The sequence below is a fragment of the Hippichthys cyanospilos genome, chromosome 20 (assembly GCF_059441005.1).
Source record: "Hippichthys cyanospilos isolate Australia breed blue-spotted pipefish chromosome 20, RoL_Hcya_1.0, whole genome shotgun sequence".
NCBI lineage: Eukaryota > Metazoa > Chordata > Actinopteri > Syngnathiformes > Syngnathidae > Hippichthys > Hippichthys cyanospilos.
In genome coordinates, this window is record NC_142388.1 from 7,171,421 (window position 1) to 7,193,530 (window position 22,110).

General features: G+C 39.5%; 1 protein-coding gene across 1 annotated transcript in view; it reads right to left on the reverse strand.

The window, feature by feature from the left end:
* The window catches only part of rgs6 (regulator of G protein signaling 6), a 50,960-nt gene extending 29,068 nt beyond the window's left edge, over nucleotides 1-21,892 (reverse strand). Inside the window, exons 1-2 of the mRNA XM_088403114.1 lie at nucleotides 21,673-21,892; nucleotides 18,184-18,537 (exon numbers count right to left, since the gene is read on the reverse strand). Of these exons, the coding sequence (XP_088259240.1) occupies nucleotides 18,184-18,432 (249 nt within the window). The 5' untranslated portion in view covers nucleotides 18,433-18,537; nucleotides 21,673-21,892. The remainder of the gene's footprint in view (nucleotides 1-18,183; nucleotides 18,538-21,672) is intronic.
* Between the last annotated feature and the right edge of the window lie 218 nt (nucleotides 21,893-22,110).

Sequence of the window (22,110 nt, forward strand, 5' to 3'; positions counted from 1 at the left end):
AGTCTTCGCGGACTGCTTGTTTACTGTAACGACCCTGGATTGATTATATATATAATCAGTCCGCCGCGCGTGTAGCACACCCGCAGTCGACCATAATTACTTTGCACTGATAGACTTAAATTGTGTTCTGACGCTAACTTGATTGTACAAAATAGATACACACTAGCAGGTAGCGGGACGATAAACGGTGAAAATATTGAGCGGAAAAGTCATCGGATTACAAGATGGGGGTCGTTTAGTTACAAGTAGGGGGTGTCGAATACGAATTAAAAGGCAACATTTTGCTGTAGCAACTCACTGCGGTTTTGCACAAAGCCATTTATTGGATTGTCTGGTAAAATAGCATTAGTATGAATGTTAAAACAAGCATATCGCTCAGGTCTAAACCCTTATATTATATTATATTATATATATTATATTATTATATTATTATATTATATATATTATATTATTATTATTATATTATATTATATTATATTATATTATATATATTATTATTATATTATTATATTATATTATATTATATTATATTATATTATATTATAGTATAATTTCATGCGTTTTAATGCAGTTTAATATGTGAAATCTTTGTTTTATATTCCTCAAATGATTGCTATTTTACCGTCTGATAGTAGGTGTGCAAGGTTGCTTTTGAACACCCACGCCAGTTACCAAATATGGTTCCAAGCCAGATAAAGGGCTACTGAAGTGGGATTTGTCTTTCAAATCAACCTCCTCTAATGCATTTCTCCGAGATGCATCACTTGGGATGAAGTGATTCATTTTAACAGCGCTTGCTTATGTAGAATAGAAAGCGTGAACGTGTGCTGCAAAGCAACCAAGCAGAGTTAAGAATAACTGACATTTGCTTTAAATGAGCTGAAAACGTCTTGGGAGATGTTCCAGTGTCAAACATGCAACTAGGGGCCACAGACAAAAAAGGCCAAGGACAGGAAAAAAAAGGCAGGAAAGAGAGATCAATATCTTTTTCCTAAGGTACAGGTTGGTTTGGAACTTTGAAAGATGAATATGCCAAAACTTGAAATGTGTTTTCCCTCAAAAGTGGAGAGTGTGCTGTCACTTCTTCAACTTTAGAGCTACGTCCTTGTATTATACATCATTTTAAGGGAAATTAGGTAGAGAACTAAAATATACGAATAACCCAAGCGCTTTTTTGTCAGAGCTGGTCGCAAACGGCTATTAGCAATTAACTGGATTACCTGCACAGTTGCAGCATTTGTGGTCACAATGAGGACACCCCCGTAGTTTTCTCAATATGCTTGCACTTGGGTGCCCTTTTTCATTTTTCGCACATTAATTCAGAGTGTGACACCAAGTCATTTGTGAACATGCAGCCTCAGACCTCCCTGCAGGAGTGAGAGCTCAATTTCTGTCAACAGCTCACTGCAGCCATTTTTCCCTGAGCTGCAGGGCTTAATGTGTACATCTGCTGCCACTAGTCAGGCTATAAAATAAATGATCAAATAACAGCAAAGATCATGAATATTACTACCGCTTATTACCATATCAAAGAAGCATGTTTGCCGTACTGGAAATAACTGCTCATTGAGTGAATAGGAAATTCAGCATTTTAAACGTAGATGTATGTCATATTGTTATTGTGAATATTGTATGTATTTTAACGACAGATTTATTATTTCTCTCCCATATTAAATCTTGCGATGTACCGTATCCACCGTTGCTCTTCTCATGAGATATTTCTCGATCGTTGATCTATTCAGCACGCGCTAGCGAAAATCTGGCGAGACAAGATTGTGAGTTGATCTTATCGCGGAGAAGAATATTTCTTATTTTTTTCTCTTTTATTTGATTACAAATCCACCTATAAGACTCAAAGCGAATCAGGCCGACCACTTTCATTAAAGCTATTATTTCGAATGGGCTTGAGATGACGATGGAGGAAGACGACCACGTTAGAAGCAGTTAGAAGGGAAGAGGTCAAGAGGGTTAGGTCAAAGAACAGATAGAAAGATCAGTTACGTCATGATTTGCCACTTCAAAGTTCCTGGAGAATCAAAGCGATGGCGGCCTCCGGTTTCGAGAGGAAAAGCATGAGAAAACCTCTAAAAACGTCAGCCGTGGGGAGCTGGATGGTTGCACCAATAATCCATTATTTCCTTGCAGGTTTTCCGAAAGTGGCATTCTGGGATGTCTTGAATGTTTTTGCCTCAATTAAAAAATGGATACGAGATGAAAGAGTCTCGAGAGGCACAATTATGCATAGAGACATAATGAGGACGGCCGTCCTTGTGAATATTAATGCGTTGTTAGTTATTTATACAAACGTGGAAGTTTGGGGCATAAAGAGTACTTTAAGACTCACTATTTCAATATTTATTGTACTAGAGGGGTGCCTTGAAGTTCGACCACAATCCCTGGGCTTGTTTTGTTGACTTTCAAAACAAACTTATTCCGTGGAGCTGGCAACCATCATGATATTTTTATAACATTTTATTTAAATCGTATTTGTCATCCTGGCATAAAGAGCCAAAAACACTTTCAAACTAATCCTTGATAAAGAATGCCCAAAAGTATCTTAGTGCATTAGGCAAACAAGCAAGCAGTTAGCATGAGATGCTAACACAGTTAGCTATTACACTTGCTTCATCTGCTTCATCGTATTAAATGCAGGTTAAATGTATGAACGAAAAATTGAAAATGGTATGGTCTGTCTTTTTAGCCTGTGAAATGATGATGCCACTAAGACATAGCTATTAACTGGTCTCTACTGCCACCTACTGTCTTGAGGTAAAACACAAGTCAAAGAATTTTCTGTTCGCTGATATAGTTTGACCACCGCTCAATGGAATGTTGCAAAAATCGCAGGGAAATCAATGGAATAAATGCTATTAAAATGAATCTCAAAAATTGCAATCAGATTGGTTTCATATGGTCCAAAATTTGGACAATGATCATTTATGTACACCAAATCTTGCACATTCAGCTGCAATCACATAGAAATGTCAGAATTGTTGCATTTTGAATGTTTACGTTTTAATCATCTGTTGGAAATTTCTGCTCCCTAGTGTGTTTTTTCCCATTGATGATTTTATGATGTCATAAAAAAAATCGAAGGAATTTACGTAATTTGTAAGATAATGCCACAATGGTTAAACTTTGTTTACTCAAATGCACACCACTTGTCATAGGAGCTCCTAAATCAAAATCATTTGCTCCTGAAAATTCTCCCAACACTATCAAACGGACATCAATGGAACTCAAAACCAGAAGTAGAACCCTACTACTGTAAAACCAGTTTTAACCTATGCCCATAGAGTATAAGAACACTTTAGTTAGCTCAAAGTACAAAATAGCTCGCTCACTGACGCGCAGAAAATCTATTTTCATTTTTACTTTTTGAAAGCTACAAAATTCAACTACAATCAACAAATGGAACCTTGACACGGTATATACAGTATAGTATTTGTGATGTTTTTAACAAATGTTAACTTAGTCAGGAGGATCATACTCCGGACTGGACATTGATAGCTTCAGAAATCAAGAACATCAATTTTCATTGGGCTGATGACGGATGAGCTCATTATTTTACCCATTACTCATATTATGTCCCCAGCATTTCCCCAAGAATAAGATTGCATTACTTAAGAGTACAGTACATATATAAAACTGCTTTACGACTTAATCCGCCATTTTTGCGGACGAGCATTGAATTCATACGCTGCCATTAACAGATATAAACTCCGGAGATCCATTTTTCAACGTGAAGAAATAACAGATAATATCCCGCTGACATTTATGTCTCAACTCTAAATTACATCAACATATCGCCAGTCTAACATTGTTACTGTTTTTCCTTGATAGATATTGATCACTCGCTTCCATAAAAGACTTTTCCACCAGTCCAACAATGTGCAACCCTATGAAATATTAACACTTTGCAAGCTCTCTCATGGATCAAATGAGAGTTAAGTGCTCCAAATATTGGAGCTTTGTAGTTGCTTAAGATGTTAAAGTGTCTCTAATGGAGACGCATGACCAGAATTTGATCAGTGTTGATTTTCTCCATCCTTAATCCCTAAAGCAATGAGCCTTCTTTTAATTGTGAAAGCTTTAGTACTTAGTTCCCAGCTCAACAGCTCGCATACAGACATTTTAACACACGGGCTGCGAAAAAAAAAATTACCCAAAATTTTCTTCGCGCTCAAAGACATGCGACGGGGACGGATAAAAAAAGGTTTCAAAAAATACCTCTTTAAAAAGAATGCATGAATGAAGGATGAATGAGCGACATTGTGGGGCCCAGATCAATAAAGTCAGAGCCAGAAACATTGTTATGCTGATTGATTGCCTGAGGTCTATATCTTAATGGGCGCCGCGCTGGATTCAAGGAAATCTATTCTTATCTGGATTGCTTTTACCTCTGTGGCTGTTTTCTTTTGTTCCGAGTCAAGATACGGCACACACACACACTCGTCTGTTTCCATATCAAGTTTGAAGAAATACTTTGTAGCATGGCTTGTTTTATCTGAAACTACGTCTCGTTCAATACAAATCGATTAGTGTAGGATCAGGATGGAGTTGATGTGCGGGTAGGCGTCATGTGGCAGATGAATATTAACGTACTATGCTGAGAAATATCAGGTGTCCTGTGTACTCATCCGAGATCGATATTTTGACAATTGTTATTCATGTCACATTGCGCCTTCGTGTGTGGGGCCTCTATCAACAAGGAAACGTGGAGCTATTGTGTATCGTCACTTTGCTCAGAATCAACAGAAAACAGTCATTCCCCAAATATAAGACGCACCCTTAATTTTACGGTCAAATTCTGCTATTTTCTATGTTAGCGTGTATAGGACGCACTAACAGTTTGGGGACCATGGAAAAACTATGTCAAAACAATGTGAATTTGTCATTTCTTTATATTTTCTTGTGTTATTATCTGTAAGTTATATACTGTATTTGTTGTGGGTTAAGTGTTTCAGATTTCCCACGCTGTGAGAGGTCAGTGAACGCTAGGCAGCGTAACGTTGAATGCGCTTGAAGCAGTTTTTTCTTTTCCTCGCGATGCAGCTCGAGTTCTTTTTGCCATAAGTTGTGCACCATCTGTGTTTCGCCAAGTTTACTATTGTGTGCATATGCCAAAATACCACAATTAATAAATCAAATGGAACACCGTTCCGTGTTCTCTAACCTGTGTTACTCTTAATTGAATCAGATGGTGACATCATAACCTTTATATGATCCTCTCCGTTTTAGTAATATTCCAGCGTGTGAACAAAGATACACTCGGACGGTGGTTCAGTCTGCTCGTTTCTTCTCTTAAAAATGATGCCGTAACAACCTCAGCGAACATGAGCTGCTGTTCGCTGCAACAGGCACTGGCTGCTAACACCCAACTGACGACGACTCAAATAAAAAATGTTTCAAATTCATTTTTAAATTACTGTTTATAGGAAGCACCATACTTTTGTCCTTGTTTTTGGGGGAAAAAAGTGTGTTATATTTTGGTAATTACAGTTAATTAAGGCTATCATATACAGATCTTTTTGAAATCCTTTATCCTATCCAATAGGTGTGCCAAAATAAAAAATAAAAACTTCACACAAGAATCAATATACTTTGATCTAAATTCAATACAAAAGTAGTCCAGAATTGATGTTATGAATTAGAAAAATCGATTGTGCAGTATTTTGATCATTTTTCAGTCATTTTCGGTACGCTTCTGCTAGTGTGACAACTTAGTTGAAATGCCGTTGAACTTTGACATGCTGCAGAATGTAAACATACAATTACACTCCCGTTATTGTTTTTTCCAGATTACTTGAGTAAACACTACTTTCTCTTTTGATGGTACACACACACACAAACACACAAAAAGAAAACATACCCCCAAAAGTTACTTTTTTCTGAAGCCAAAGTGAAAGCCAAACATCCAATGACACCGATTTAACGATTCTGCAGGGACTATCATTTACCACTGAAGATTGAACTAAAATGAAATAATTCCACCTCACTGTAGACTCACATCTCATAGCCGTAACATTTTCCTGCCCCTTCTGCGCCGCTTTGAGCCTAACATGGCATTCTCGCAACCACTAATCTTGCATCTGTTCTGCATTAATGTCGACCTTTGACTAGGGTTTGAAATGTCTTAGCCTTAGCATGCGTATGCGCATATATTAGCGAATCACTTCTGTTTAATGTATTCATGTTATTGTCGCTGTCAGATGAAGACTTCGATTCGCCACTTTCATGATTTTGGATTGGGAAGAGATTGCGTGTTTTCCCAAATGGACTGTGCAAAGATGTTTTATGGTTAAATCATAACACAACACAACTACCCTACAAACATGTATTTCCTACATTTGTTACATTTTAAAAAATTGATCAACTGTAATTGCATTATTGGGGGAAAGGTTTTTACAATGAAAATCGTGATCATCTTTTCATCTTCCCATACCTTATATTTGATGGACTTCTCGTTTTTGTTAACTCAAAACTAATATCCCAGACCCACGCCTGGTTTTGTCACTTCACTGTCAAAACAAATATAGAAACATTGAACCTGTCCCGTAGATCACCAAAAATCCAGTAAAATCTGTGATATCAATTTAGTTTGGATTTATCCTCAATAATAAGCAAGTTAAAATGTATCAAATATTGTATTCATTTTTAAAATGTATATCAATGATATATATGAAGAATAAGAAGTAATATTGTATAGAATGACTGGTTAATGCAATGTAATTAAAATACAATAAATTGTTATGACAATAAGGCATTTGGGACATACAGTTTAACTAATATTACCTTTTTCTCAGCTGGCCTTGTTTATTAGGTAGTTAAAAAGAAAAAAAAAAGTTGACCATTCTCATTCTCATTGTGTACAATATCAGTCCAAAGTGTGATTTGACTTAATCGTACTCATGCATACTCAATAATGGACATATTGCTGTCAGTTACATTGGTCCAAGCGTGAGACTGATGAGAGAAATTGCGTTAATTGACGAGCACCCCATTATTTCCAATCATCCCTGCGGGCTAAATAATAAAAGAAAACAGGTGGTACTCCTCGGGGCAAGCTTCTCTGCTGCAGGTGTATTTATTTACAGATGAGATCCGACGTCTCGCAAAATACTAACGGTACCCGGTGAACTATGCACCCCCACGCTGCCTCTTTCAATTTTTAAAACGATCCGCTTTTGATTGTGTCGCCGCAGCCCTTTCTTTTTCATGCACGCTCCCCTTTGTAATTTGGGCCAAAATTTGCACCGCGTCTCATTAGAGCCCAGAGAACGTCTGCGTTATTGTTTTCCCACAAAACAATATGCTAATCCGTTTTAGACTGTGATTATCTGTGGGATTAATTAGGAATTAAACAGTTTGCTCTCTGGACAAGGCCACTGTGTTGACAACAAAGAAATTACGGCGCCAGAAAAACCCGGATGAGCAATAACATGTTTGCTCGGCCCGCATTGTTTGGCTGTGATTATTATTACTGGCTGGGCGTGAGTCAGCATCTGCGCCGCAAAAACAGCACGCACTGACACACACACACTCAGGGCGCAAGTACGCTTAGAAATTACACTCGGAAAAAATACAATAATTTTAGTTTACTTTAGTTAATCAAACTGTCAGTCCTGATATTGGATGTTACTGGTGGCGTCCCGTAGCTCGTCGTACAAAATTTAACACAATCTATAGCAGTGGTTCTCATTTGGGAGAATGCTAAAGTTCTTTGTAAGAGTTTCTGTGGGGTTCAGGAAATCTATGCTTTTCTTTTCAAATCAAGAGCAAATTAATTGAAGCAACTTATTGGCAAACTATTTGAAAGTATAAGATTAATTCATTTTAATCCCCTTGATTTTGTTAAGTCTTGTATGAGTTGTATGTACTATGCAACATGAACTTCAGAAGTTCCTGTATAAAATACGGCTAGAGATATGACTACATATGTTTTTCTAAATCTAAAATAAATGCATTGTGTTCGTCGGGATTAAAAAAAAAAAAAAAATGAAGAAAAGGTTGATGCCCTTGGGTCTGCAATACCAGTTCAAAAGGATTTTCACTTTTACAAACTCCATTTTCAAAACCTGATATAAACCAAAATTGAGACTAGATTTTACAGATATCTGGTTAGCAGGATAGGAGCGGAAGATTTGGGCATTTTTACGCAAAACCAGTCATCGGCTGTCATGATTTAGCGACTTCATTGATCAGATCTGTGAAATAAATAGAGAAGATAATCTTGTTGACACTAGGGACATTCTGCCATGCTGCCATTGGTAGAAAGCCAAGATTCTTTTTGAATATTTTCAAATACACATAATTGCAGATAAATGTTTTTTTTCACCACAATATTTAACTATTGGTAAATTAACATTTGAGGAAATATTTAGTGTTAAATTGCATTATTTTTCTTGTAATGTATTTCAATTACAGTATATAGAAATGTTATATATTTGTGGGCCAGGCTGTAACAAACTTTTTTGGTCCATCATCTCATCAGATTTGTTACTGGGTATCATGTGTTGTTGTTTTTGTTTTTTTTTAATATGTATTTTTTCATTTTCTGTGATTGGCTCCAAAATCCTGATCATGTAAACTTCAAACTAAATATGAAAACCCATTTTTCTGTATGTCAAACACTTCCAGTTGCCTGTCTTATGCTTCGAGTGCATTGGGTGTGCGCGAATTTTGCGCCATTGTACCAAGCATGGGCCTTTTTGATTTTAAAAGGAACACTCCAGCGTCGCCCCACACAAAACCAAAGCATCCGCTTTTTATAAACCGACTGAAGTCCTTCCGTGCTCCTAACATCAATTCCCACCTGTACCTGCGTTTGCATTCACCGCCCCTTCATCCTGTATGAACAAGCAACAGTCAAAGTGTTGACAGAGAGTCAAGGCCAAGCGGCTTTTTTTTTTTTTTTGACACCCGCTGTCAGTGCGCCGACCATAAAAAAATACACTGAACGCATCAATAAAGTCGACTGGCTGCGACGTGAGCGAGAGAGGTGAGCAAACAAGGTAACGGAGCACCCTGGAAAGTGATTCACATCGGATTCATTCAAGTGTGACTGCTTGCACTGTTTCCATTTGGGATGCGGTATCTGAATGTTTGAAGAAAGTGACTCGCGCAAGCAAAGAGCTCATTTCTATTGATTGTGTTTTTGTTTATTTTGGCATGCCTATTCCTCTCTATTTACACTCTGGAGGGGAGGTTAAGGCCGTGAACCATCAACTCCCATTGGTGCGACTATAATGACTTGGAGTCAAAGCCCATCACAGACGCCTGCCATCAAATTGATCCGACTATTGATTCAAACGATGAAAACGGCCCTAAAGGTTCTAAATGAAGGCGAGAGAGGATCTGTTTGGATGACAACGCAGGGGTCTAGAAGTCATTTGCGAGACAGAACTTGATGGGAGCAAAGAAACTATTTCGACTGCAGCAAAGTAGAGGCGTAATACGGCAGTGTTGACTTATATGTTCTATACGCCCCCGCTATTCAAAACAGAGCATTCTGCTGCCTTTGTGGAGTAGGAATTAAGCAGCAAAATCCGCACTTTTTTTGTCTCCCTCAGCAAGACAGCAAAGGGAATTTCAACCCACCCAACAACATGAAGATAACCTCCACTGAGCGCACTAACGCACTTCATCGAGAAGCTCAAAAGATAAACTAAAAAAAAAAAATGTCCACTACAGTGGACAGAAATCGATGACCTGGGTCTCAAGAAGATATAACTTACTTTTGCTCGGTAATAAGGGGTCACAGACATTTAAGTACTATTTGCATGAAGACCGTTTCTTTTTCTCTACGTTTGTAAACCACACCTGCTTAGAAAAGTCGATTCTTTTAATTTAGTAAAGCACACCCATCAAAATCCTACACCTTTCTTAAAGAAAAGTCTTGACTCGGGTTGTCTTATTTGTTTCCAGTCTCTCCTATTGATATACATATACAGTGGTACCTCGGTACTCGACCGCCTCTATACTCGACCAAATCGGTGCTCGACCAAAAAATTCAAGTAGATAATGCATCGGACCTCGAACAGATTTTCGGTTCTCGACTAGCCGAGCCGACCCGAACGCGCTCCTCGGCCCTTCTCGGCCAGCGGGTAAGCGCCAGTTCAACTCAGACCGCCAGCGGAGTAAGACGTTTGTTCGAGTATTTCTTCCCGGTTTTATACTTTTTCGTGTTGCTCTAGACCTTAATAATGGGTCCGACGAAAGACAGTGATAAGGGGAAGGCAAAGAGGAAAACAATGAGGACCACTATTGAACCGAAGAAGGAAATTATAGCAAAATATGAACGCGGTGTACCTCGCGTCGCAGTTAGCTAGCGTCATCATGGAAGGAGTAACTCCCTCCCGTCCTCTCCACATCCATTCCTGTATGCCATCAACCACTCTCCAAAACGTAAGTAAATTATACAAAATGGTTTATAATGCTTTATTTATCTTTATCTTTATCATGTACTGCTTGTGCACATTTACTTGTGCACACATACTTTCCATTATTTCTTAAGGGAAAATTGGTTTCGGTGTTCGAACAAATCGGTGTTCGACCACCACCTCAGAACGGATTATGGTCGAGTACCGAGGTACCACTGTATTGATATACGACATCTTGTAATGTTATTAAGTCAGTCTTCTTCTGAAAAGCATACTTGGCCTTGAAAAGTGCTTCAGTTAGCCCACCCCTCCCCCCCCTCAAAAAAAAATGAAGCTAAAGACAAACTATATCTGACAAGAGAGTGAAAACTTAAATGAGTTCCAGTCTCACGATAGTTCATCCCATCATGGGTTATATGCAAGACGTTCTGTTTTTTTTTCCTGCAAGAAAGACAGAGCAGATGCGCTGAATGCATCATGCAGGGTCTTCCAAATAACAAGGCAGCTGTTGCTACGCTCATAAACAAAATCTGCTGTGTGACTGCAAACAATTGTTTATAGTTACTACTTGAAACTGAGTGCAGAAAATAAGCTTGAGCAATGAACCAGGAACCTACACTAAAGACAAAAACCTCTGCATGTAATGTGGTTGCGCTGGTAAAGTTCCATCACCAACATGATATTACATTAAATCCTTTATATTAAGTCGCAATGTGTTATATGTTACAAAGTCAAATTAGATTTACTTGTAAATATTACAGCGCATCTTCGATTCGGCCTTAAATCTCCCCTGAATTCCTAATACCTCCATCTTTGCGAGTCGTCTGTTTATTTCTTAGTTAAAACGCGCCCATCCCCAAGAGTGAAAAGATCCTGGAATTTTTATCCCAACAAAAGCGACATTTTGAATTAACTGCGTGTTAATGATCCAGCGTGACGTGCGGCATTAGTAAACTCGGTCTGTGAATTAAACAGAAGCACAAACATGTGATGTGGGTAATAATCCTTTCATCTGGAAATTTGCAATTTAGACCCGTCCAATTAACCTCTCCCCGCTGCCTTGATTCGATTAGCCCGCAGCTTCCTACCTGCTGTCGTGATGAGCTCGCCTCAGATATCTGCAGGCAGCTGGGCTTAGTCATCACCACTTTCCCAAGTGCCTTAAGCACATGTGAGGGTGATTCTACGATTTTCCCAGAAACACAGAAATGAACCAGAAAAAATGAATACGGCACAAAAATGACAAAGTATTTAAAGTAACGAGGGGAATATACGTTTTAGTTCGTATATAAGCAGACTCGATTGAGGCAAATGGGGTCAAATATCTGTTACCGCATCTTTTTTGGGCTTTTTTCATATCCTGTGGAAAATTAAATGCAATGCTCGAGTTCAATCTCTACTGAGGTTAGTTTATAATGTGATTATTTTATTATTACTATTTATGAAATCCTCATTTAGGGTTAGTTTATATGGTAATATGGTCATTTTATTTGATAGCAGAACTGACATTTTTTTAGCACACACACACACATACATATATATACATATATATATACATATACATGTGTATATATATATATATATATATATATATATATATATATATATATATATATATATATATATACATATACATATATATACATATATATCTTTTGAATACTATACTTTTAAAAGTCTTTTTCAATACAGCCATGGATTCACATCTTTTCAGTGCTATTTCATCGTAGTTCCACAAAATAGAAGCACACTCGTTTGTTTTTCTAGTGGACTGCCTCCTTGTGGCTAGCAAAAAAAAACTGCAGATAAGCCGCACTGGACTATAAACTGCAGGGCTCAAATCATGAGAAAAAAGTTGTGGCTTATTGTCTGAAAAATACGAAATTTCTCCTTTTCCTTCTGATTTTTCGACAGCAGCCAGAACCACGGTAATTGTTCCGTACAGCTCACCAATTGAGCCTGCAAAACCTGCCGCTCACAAAAAAAAAAAAAAAAACACAAAACAACTGCTACTCAAAAACCTCCCAAGACTGTTGGCACTTGCTTCTCGGTTTAGCGAGCAAAACATTAATAAAACCTAGCATCTTAATTTTAATTTGCAAGTAGCAATAATGTGAACCAACCAAAGTTTAACTAACCTTAAAATTATTGACTTCTCATTTACATTTTAAGATGTATTCAAACCCAAAGACTCCATTTTATAATGTAAAATAATACATTGTAATATAATGTCCCCGACCAACTGAAATACAATTAGTTCCAATGTTTTTCCTAATCAAAGGTTCCTTTAAGTCCTTTAAGGTGCATCTTATCTTAATTGCCTACACTTGGTTGTTTGTTTTCCAGATCCGGACAAACCAAACGCACTCTGGGTAATACATTATACCCGGCTCACAAATGAGACAACCGAGTCATCGAAACTGCTTCTGCAACATGGAAGCCAAGCACCCAAATGCCACTAAAAAGAAAAAAAAATATAAAAGCACAAAAAGTTCTGGAGAGTCTCAGCGGCGGGTGATTCATGTTTTTGTTCACCAATAAATATCCGGGCAGTGTGAAATTGGCTAATAAATATCCTGTGGGCTGCAGCCAGCGGGCAAGACTTCAATTTTATGGCTCAGACTCCAACTATGAAAGCTATACGCTAAAGTCATCGCAGGGTAAAAAGTGTCCAGTCTGCCATGTCCATCCTAAAAGTACAGTCATTCAATAACTTATTACTAACACTCCACGCTTAATGTTCATACGATAATTGAGAAATGCATCTTCCTGGAAATTGAACTCTAGCCAGGGCTGCTTATGGTAATCAATTAATGACAAACAAGCACTCAAATTTGCAAATATATAAATAAATATATATACATACATATACATACACACATACATATATATGCTTACACACACAAAAAAGAGGCAGGCCAGTGACCCACCTACGGGGTTTCGTGACCCGACAGTGTATTGCATTCCTCAGAATCATAAACCGATTGTTTACATTGTTAACAAATGTCTCCCCCAACCCTTCAGTTGACAGTTCCTGTCCGCTCTCCTCGTGAGAAAAAGGACCTTGTCTTCTCTCTGCTTTGTCGCTCATTAAACGTTCTAATTTGCTTGAACCAAACATTTTGTATCACTATTTCAAAAAGGTTGTAGCTTAAAAATGCTAAGTGATAAGGAGATACTGTATAAATGTTGGCACTTAAAGGGTGTTTAAAGTGAAATTCAAATGCTGAATGCACAAATTAGACATGTGCAGTAGCAGAGGCAGCATTGAAGACGCGCCACTGTATGGCTTTTCAACCTACGTTCTAAAGCGGCCTCTCATGGGACAATAGGAGCGGGCATCTGTATAAACAGCTGCTGTTGTCAGCGTGGAGAAAGGGAATATGTGTGTGGGCTACAATGGAACAGAGTCCAGGCTCTAAAAACAAACACAAAGCAATACACCGCATGCCACTTCTTTTTTTCCTTTTGTCCCATTTTCCAAAGAAGTATAATACTAGCAGCGATGGGAAACTTGTGTGAGTGCAGCACAAATAGCAAACGTACAGTAGGCGCGCATACTGGACAGCCACCCACACGGACTTTTATTTTAATAAGAGAGGCGAGCAGGTGGGGAGGATGAATAAAAATAGGACAAGGAATATCGAGAGGAAGGAAAGGAAGAAGCGGTCGGAGGAGATGAATGACTTCCCGTGGGCGAGAACCTTCACTTCTCATTCTAATTATTCTCCACTATCAGCCGCTGTGATCAGCCCGGGTTTAACCTTTCAACTTCAAAACCGCACCCTCGGAATGTCGGCGCGTTCGTTTTCGGAGTTACGGGTGCCCGGGTGGGGGTGTCTCGCCTTAATTGTGAGAAGAGCTTGTTAGTTTATTTTGTACGCGGTCAAACCGGGAACCCGATTTGCATATTCTTCACCGGCTCCCGTTCGTGGATGATTGATGACTCATCCGACGAGATAATGGGACGGCGGTCCGGGCCATGCATATTTCATAGCCGGGCAACCTTTCGCGTAATAGCGTAAATGTTGGGAATCGGCGGCTTCGTTATCGTTTTAAAGTAGAGAGGATGCCGGGAAAATCTTAACAAGTTGCTTTCTATTAGCAAATCAAACGTTAGTAGTTTTTGCTGTGCAAGTGCTTTGCGCTTGAATGAAATGTAGGTGAAGGGCAATGCCACCATTTTGAATCAAGAGAAGGATTTCCATAGCTGCTTCTAGCCCATTTTTGGGGGTGTTCAAGCGCATCGTTGATCCTATGAGGCAATCACCGTGACAAATATGTATATTTTCAGTGGGGTATTTTTTGGTGGCATTATGTTACAAATCATGGATATTCTTAGATTTTTTTTTTATTTATTTATCATAAAAGAATCCATAGGATTCACTAGGGAGCTAAAATCTCCAGCAGTTGATTAAAACATGTTAAATTTCAAAATGCGATGATTCTGGCATTTCTATGTGATTGCAGCTGGGCGTGCGATATTTTGTGTACAAAAATAATCATTGTCCAAATTTTGGACCATATAAAACCATTATAGTTACAATTTTTGAGATGCATTTTATGGGATTTATTACATTGATTTTCCTGCAATTTTTGCAACCTTCCCTTGAGCAGCGGTTAAACTCTATCAGGAAACAGAAAATTCTTTGCTGCCTTGTGTTTCACGTCAAGACAGTAGGTGGCAGTAGAGGCCAGTTAATGTCTGTGTCTTAAAGTGTCATCGCCACTTCACAGGCTACGAAGACAGGTGTTAATAAAACTGATGCCACTTAAATATGAGTGGTTGAAGGGAAAAAAATATTCATAAATAACTAATTACTTCATCTTTAAAAGCATTTACAAAAGTAGGGAAAAATGCAATGTGTATAGTTTGCAGTGTATGCACAAGGGTTAATTAGAATTATTATCACAGTACTATTCCATCACTTAATTTTTCTACATGTGTAAAAAGACTGTGAAGTGACGTCCATAAAAATAGGTATTATGTACGTATAATAGGTGTGTCATCAGCAAAACACCAAAGTGCTTACCTGAGCAAATCATAAGCAAACTTTTCCAAAACTTTGCCGTACATATACATCATGCACGTCATGCTAGCATAACTATCAGACAAGAACATCCCCCAAAGCCAAATAATCAAAGTATATTGATCAAACATGTCCTGAGAACACAAGGCTGAAACTTCTGCACATCCTTATCTACCCCCATTTTTTTCCCCCACCGTAGCCTGTGGCTCACTCCTCCACTCAGCACTGTGGAAATTGGTTAAGTAGTTTATTTGTGTCATGCTGCTGAGTGATGCTGCCGCTGAAAACAACCTGCTCGGCGGAAGCAATAAACAATGAACATAAACTTTATAGGCTCTTGCAATCCAATGGCGTCATTTTGGGATCATTACCTGAAGTAACCTTCACTCCCATTCAAGCCTAGCAATTTCAACTGCACTCAAAACTGATTTTCTGACTTGACTCACTTGGTGTTTCCTGTTGCAATTCTTGCAGTCTTCCCTTGTTTCCTCTCACAAACGCGTTGGTTCCCTCCCCAAACAACCCCCCCAATCCACACTTCCCATCACCAACCTGATTCAGCACCAAGTCATTAATCATAGCTGACAGTTTTGCTGGTCTACGTTGCACCCCCACTTTCTCATAACCAGAAACTGATTCCACAGGCATGATACCATATGAGAGATATTGTCTGATAACCTTATATTTCAGCAGCTTGACTATCAGAATACACACGTCTATGAAAAATTGTTCACGTCATTATTTCAAATAATTATATACAATGCATCTGGCTTTTTAGAATAGTTAAATTGCATAAGTTACTGAACATACAACTTGTTTTATGAACTTACATTTTCCTAAGGCAATTAATTCAGTAATTTTTAAAGTATTTTTGCATGTTTGTTTAATTTAAAATCTCATGTACCCCCTGAAGTTCCTTCAAGTACCCCCATTTGAGACCCACTGCTCTTTAAATACCAATAAATCGCAAACTATTTTACTAATTTACACTCAAACATTGGTTGCAAGAAAAACAATATGTCTTTTTGTGTCACCATACCTCCATAGTCGTCTCCCTTCACTAAAGCGACACACTGGAACACGTCAATTATTCAACAACGCGCTCGGCGAGTCGTTATTCTGATTGAAAAGTTTAGACTTATCTTCAAGCCATTTTTCCGTTATGGGAAAAAAAAAAAAAAAAAAAAAGGATTTCACAGGCGTAGTCGCCCCCTGCCCATCACTTTCTAATCTCCTCCGCCTCGCAATGCTTTATGTTGCTGCACTATAAATAAGTAAATGCGTGTGATCGCTGCCTGCTGGGGAAGCAGTGAGACGTACGCTCATTACATTAGTTGTGTTATTTTCTGGCCGGTGTGAGGGCCGCATGCAAACATGGTGTGCGTCACGGTTCATCTAGCGTGACGGCGGCTGCCGACTGTCATGTCCCCGCACTCATTCGCGCACCACGCACACACACATATACGCACGGTGGTACTTTAGGGGGTGGCAAGATTGCCTTTGGAATGGATTCATCTCATCTTGTTGCTCCCTCGTGTGCATCTGCACTACATTGCATACAGTACTGCTCGCGAGGAGGATGGAGGTCCCGCGGGAGTGGCAACCTATCGGGTTCTAGCTTTGACAGTGGTTTAAGTGGTCACTCAAAAAAAGAAAAAACGACAAAAAATGATATTCTCCAAAGGTTCAAGCGAGTGCTGTGTTATCCTTATCCAAAAGCAGGACATTTGTAGATAATGATAATTTCAAGGAAATTGGGTATTTCTAACATGTCCTGCATGATGTATTCCTCAGTTGAGTAAAGACGCAGCCAGTGTAATATCAAACCGCCACGATACAAATTGGGTCTAATGATTTTGACCAGGTTAATGACAAATAATGGCCAACTATCACGTCAGTTGCGTCGATGATGTCAAAACAAGAAGACGACCAAAATCACGTGCTGGTAAATTGGATTAAAAAAATAATAATAATAATCCCGACCACACCAACAGAGATGAAAACGAGTTTATAAGGGAACATGAAAACACAGGTTTCTCAACCTACTTTCCAATTTCTCACACCCTGAAGCTACCCAATTCCGGTCTGCAACCGTCATCTTTCTGAATGACTGTTATCAGGAGGCAAAAGTTGTTTGGCAAAAGAAGCAGACCAAGCTAGCGGGGCGCAGACCAAGCTAGCGGCGCCGGAGCCCCATATTTCCCTCAGGGGGCCGATAAGAGCAACGGCGTGGATATCCATCAGATAGCCAGGGAGCATTCCCAATGTTGGCTTGCTCTATAATCCAACTTTATTGCAACAATATGTCAAAAGCGCACAGATAGCACTGGATTCCAACCAACGGCGCGCCCATGAAAACGAATTTTCATCACCAGCCGTAACTAGAGCCAGCCAAGACAATTTGTCATGACCGTTTATCACCTGCATTGAAGTCTCCCTGCTGCATCGCGACTCATCGCTCGCACCCATGCTCGTATCAAAGATTCTTTTGCAATTTGTTTTTCATGGCTTTTTAGCGTTTATAGACAAGTCCCGACGCAGTGTCACTTCGTACCACGCATACCATCACCGTACCATTTTTTACCGGTACTCGCGTAAGCTCCAATTTTTCAATTTATTTAAAAATAAAAAGCTGAACGGAGACTCGGAGGAATGGAATTTCCGAAAATTTCCCAAATTCAAATGATGCACAATCTTAACGCTAAGAGACGACGATTCTGCCTCCAACTCCAAACATGTTAGAAGAAGAAAATCAGCATGGTCTGCCTTACTTTTCTGTAGACGATCATGTTGGGGGTGTCATCATCGGGGTCCACGATGCTCAAGGACCTCATAGACAGGAGCGGTCTTGCCGGAGGTGTCTGGACCTCTTCCTTCAGGTCTTCGGCCTCTTCGTCGGCGTCCGTAGACCCGGAAGAGCTCAGCTGCTCCTCGCTCTGCTGTTCCTCACTCTGTTGCTCTTCTTCTTCTTTTTCTTTTTCAGTTTGTCGCTGTGGTTGTTGCGCTTGTGCCTCAGCCATTTCCGTGCCTCCTGCCAGTCCTCGCGGTCCTTAAGTTATCCCGTCTTCTTTGACACCGTCACACTCTCGCCCTTGCCCTTAATGTCCTTCCATCAAGTTCAGCTCCTGTCCAAGAGCAAAGGGAGGAATCACACACTATACTGAATTTTTTTTTTTTTTTTTGGTATCTTTTTCTTCGCAAGAACAGGAATTGGTCAAGTGCTCACGTTGAGAGAATAAATCAAAAGGTTTTTCAGAATATTGTAAAAATTTTGAGTTTCAAAACACTTGCGCGACCTTATTTATTAAGGCAACCCCAAAGACGCAAATACACGTCTTAAGAGTGCAGACATTCGTTTCCATGTACAGTATTTTTATTAAGACAAAGGAGTGTCTGAAAATAGTTGGTACCTTCAATTCCCAAAGACGTAGTTACATATATGTCTTTATAGAGTCCAGACATTCATCATACATACATCAATTTGCTCAAGGTTGTTCTTTCGGTGTTTTACCAGAACAGAAATCCAGAAGGGTGTCCATTAAAAGGAAAAAAATTCAAAGAAAGCTCTTTTCTTGTAATCAAATTTTCCTTCAGCGGCTAAATGCGTTTTTCTAAGTATTGAGCCTATATTTGCGCCACTTAAAAAATGTTTTTAAAAAAAATCAACAAACAATAAACATCAAAGCAACAAGCTTTTCTATCGAACATATTGATCCAGTAGGATAATTGGAAGTTGGCCCTCTTCACGCTGTGTGTCAGCGTCATCTATCTGCATCTTAATTGCTGCTACGCATCGATTCAAGAAGGCGCGTTGTGTACTCTCAACATTAGAAGAAATAATGAGGAGCTCTGGGCTGGAAAAAGAAGTAAATTGTTGATGCCTGCGTGGATTATTTCGACGTGCACAAAACAAAACATTCAATTAGTTGCTAAAATATTATTGCCAGATGGGAGGCTGCCTTATGCTGTATCAATATTAAAGTAAGTGTACGCTGTACTGTTGTTTGACTTGAAAAATTCATGAGTGTTGCGTTGGCGGGTCGCTGCCAACACAAAGTGCTCCACTTTCTTCAAACAATGTTGTGTACATGTGTATGTACGTATATTGGTTAGCTTTTGGGGACTTGCGTCATCAATTTCCGCCAAATGGTTGAGCACTACAAATCCATAGCGAAAAGGCTTCCGATTAAAGCTTTGATGGTGCGGGCAAAGGTGTCTCAACCAGGTGATTTTCTACGACTTTTTTCCCCCCACCAAAATGTGGTTGAGTTGCCAACATTGTTTTCCAACCAGAGTAATGAAGATCCCATGCGGTGCCCGCGACACGTGGAAACCAGAATGTGTGTGTGTGCTGTCTGGAATCATTTCCATGTCATCTGTTTCTTTAGGTCAATACTTCCATCAGAAAAATGTTTGGCATCAGTGAGATTGTAAAACAATATAACGTATACTTGCCACTATTGGAATTCCACCCACACAAAAGCGCATCATTTGTGATTTGTTTATTTTTAGAGAGAGACATCCAGTACTCATGAGGGAAAAAAAAAAAAAAAAAAGGAGAGTTGATACTCAGACACACCACAGCATCGCACGCATTAAACGTCTGTTGTGCTCATTGGCTATTATTCCGTTTCACGTCACAAACTACAGTTAGCGCCTGGGGCGAAAGAATTTACTTTGATAATTATTGAACATTTCGCAATCCTGCATAACTTTGGAAACCACAGCCCAAAAGCAAAAGGTCAAAAGGAGTTTTGCAAAGTCATGCAAGAAGGTGAGAATACGGCATGACTCCTTCTTGTGACTGCTTCCAAGTCAGCCCATAATCCTAATATGTAGAAATTCTCCAACACACCCAGCATGTGCGAAATGAACCGCGCGAGCGTTTTTCGCATTTGCCAGACGCCGCCCCGGGAGCGCCCGTTTTGTAGATGGGTTCCACATCTGTTTGCGCCCCTTTCTGCAGGTGGAAACCTTTGAGTGAGTCATGCCCCACGGCGCGCCTCTCGCTCTCTCCTCAGCATCAGTCAGTGGTCTCTCCGTTCTCTGAGGGCCACTTCATAAACATGCAGAGCCACGAGCTGCAGCTTAAATTAGACTTTGTCTCTCGCTCTCTCATACAAACGCACGCAACCAATACAGTGTCTCACAATTAGTGCACCCCGTGAGTACCATATTTTTCACACGATAAGCCGCAGTATATAAGACGCAGCGGCAAAATTTGGCCAGAAAAACACACATTTTTGTCACGGGTAAACCGCACCGCACTATAAGCCGCAGGTAGCAGCATCACATATTTACACAGAAGGATGACGTATGGAGTTTTCTTTTTTTTTTTTTTTTTTTTAAACAACCTTTCTTAAAGACACTAAACATGCCTGCATGTTTAGCACCAACGTATTTATTGAAAATGCATGGATGCGTGGATGGATAATCGCAACATAATGCAGTTCAAACTCAAATCAAAGATCAATTCAACTCAATAGCATTATATATATTACACTATATATATTACATATATATATATATATATATATATATATATATATATATATATATATATATAGTGTATCAGGGGGTCATGTCCATGATATCTCGCAACGATTGAGAAACTGCTGGTGTAAATATGTAAATTAAGTGTAAGAGGTAATTATAATAATTCATAATCGCTAGTAAAACTCCTAGAAAATCACAATGTTCTATCACTATTCGCAGAACAGGTCTGCAGGCTTCTCATGTGATACTTGGGGGCAACTCAACACCCGTGGGCACTATGTTGATGGCTCAAATCATGAGAAAAAAGTGCACCTTGTAGTCCGGGGAAAAAAAATGGTGCTTTTTCACTATTGTTGCCAACTCTACAGTCGATTTACCTTCATGCATTCCATATGTACATTAACAATTTATAATCAAGTATATTCAAGCACATTTCCTTGCATGCACACGCCAAAAAGCAAGCTCTTCATCAATTTGAGTCTGCAATTACGCACTTCATGATGCTGTATGGACTGCTTCTAGCAGGTGCTCTTATGGTAAATTGGAACTTGTTCATACACACAAGTGCATAATTGGCCGTACACTTAACCAAGCATCTTTTGCGCTTAAAATCCGAGGTGATGTGAAACATCTGGTACCGGCTCGCTGCATCTGCCTTCACACAAGCACGCAGTGAAAAGCAGGCAGTTTGTCACATCCAAGTTAACACACACTATTATTAGCGTGAAGAATGGAAAGAGAAAAGCATTACAGTCACTCGTTACCTTCTTACATCAACTGTCTCTTCTTCTTCTAATCTCTCTCCTCTGGCTCGCGCGACTGGGAAAAGGAACCGGCTTCAGCGACCCTCCGAACACATGCGTGCGCACTGGGAGAGAGGAAGGGAGTGTGTGAGCGGGAAAACGGAAAAGCAGAGGTAGAGAGATGGAGTGTGTAAATGTGGGGAGCGAGAGAGAGAGAGAGAGAGAGACTGTGTGTGAGTGATCGAGTCTGTGCATGTATATGAGAGAGACTGAGCTAGCATGCGTGTAGAAGAACGAACTCGAGAACGTGTGATAGAGGTAGACTGCAACTGCAAGGGTGTCTATGTGAGAGCGTGAGGGAGAGGAAGTGCAAGATAGAGCGAGAGAGCACCAGAAACCGTAGAAAGGAGATTAGGACAGACAGAAAAATGGCTATGGAGTGTGTCGGTCCACAGAAAG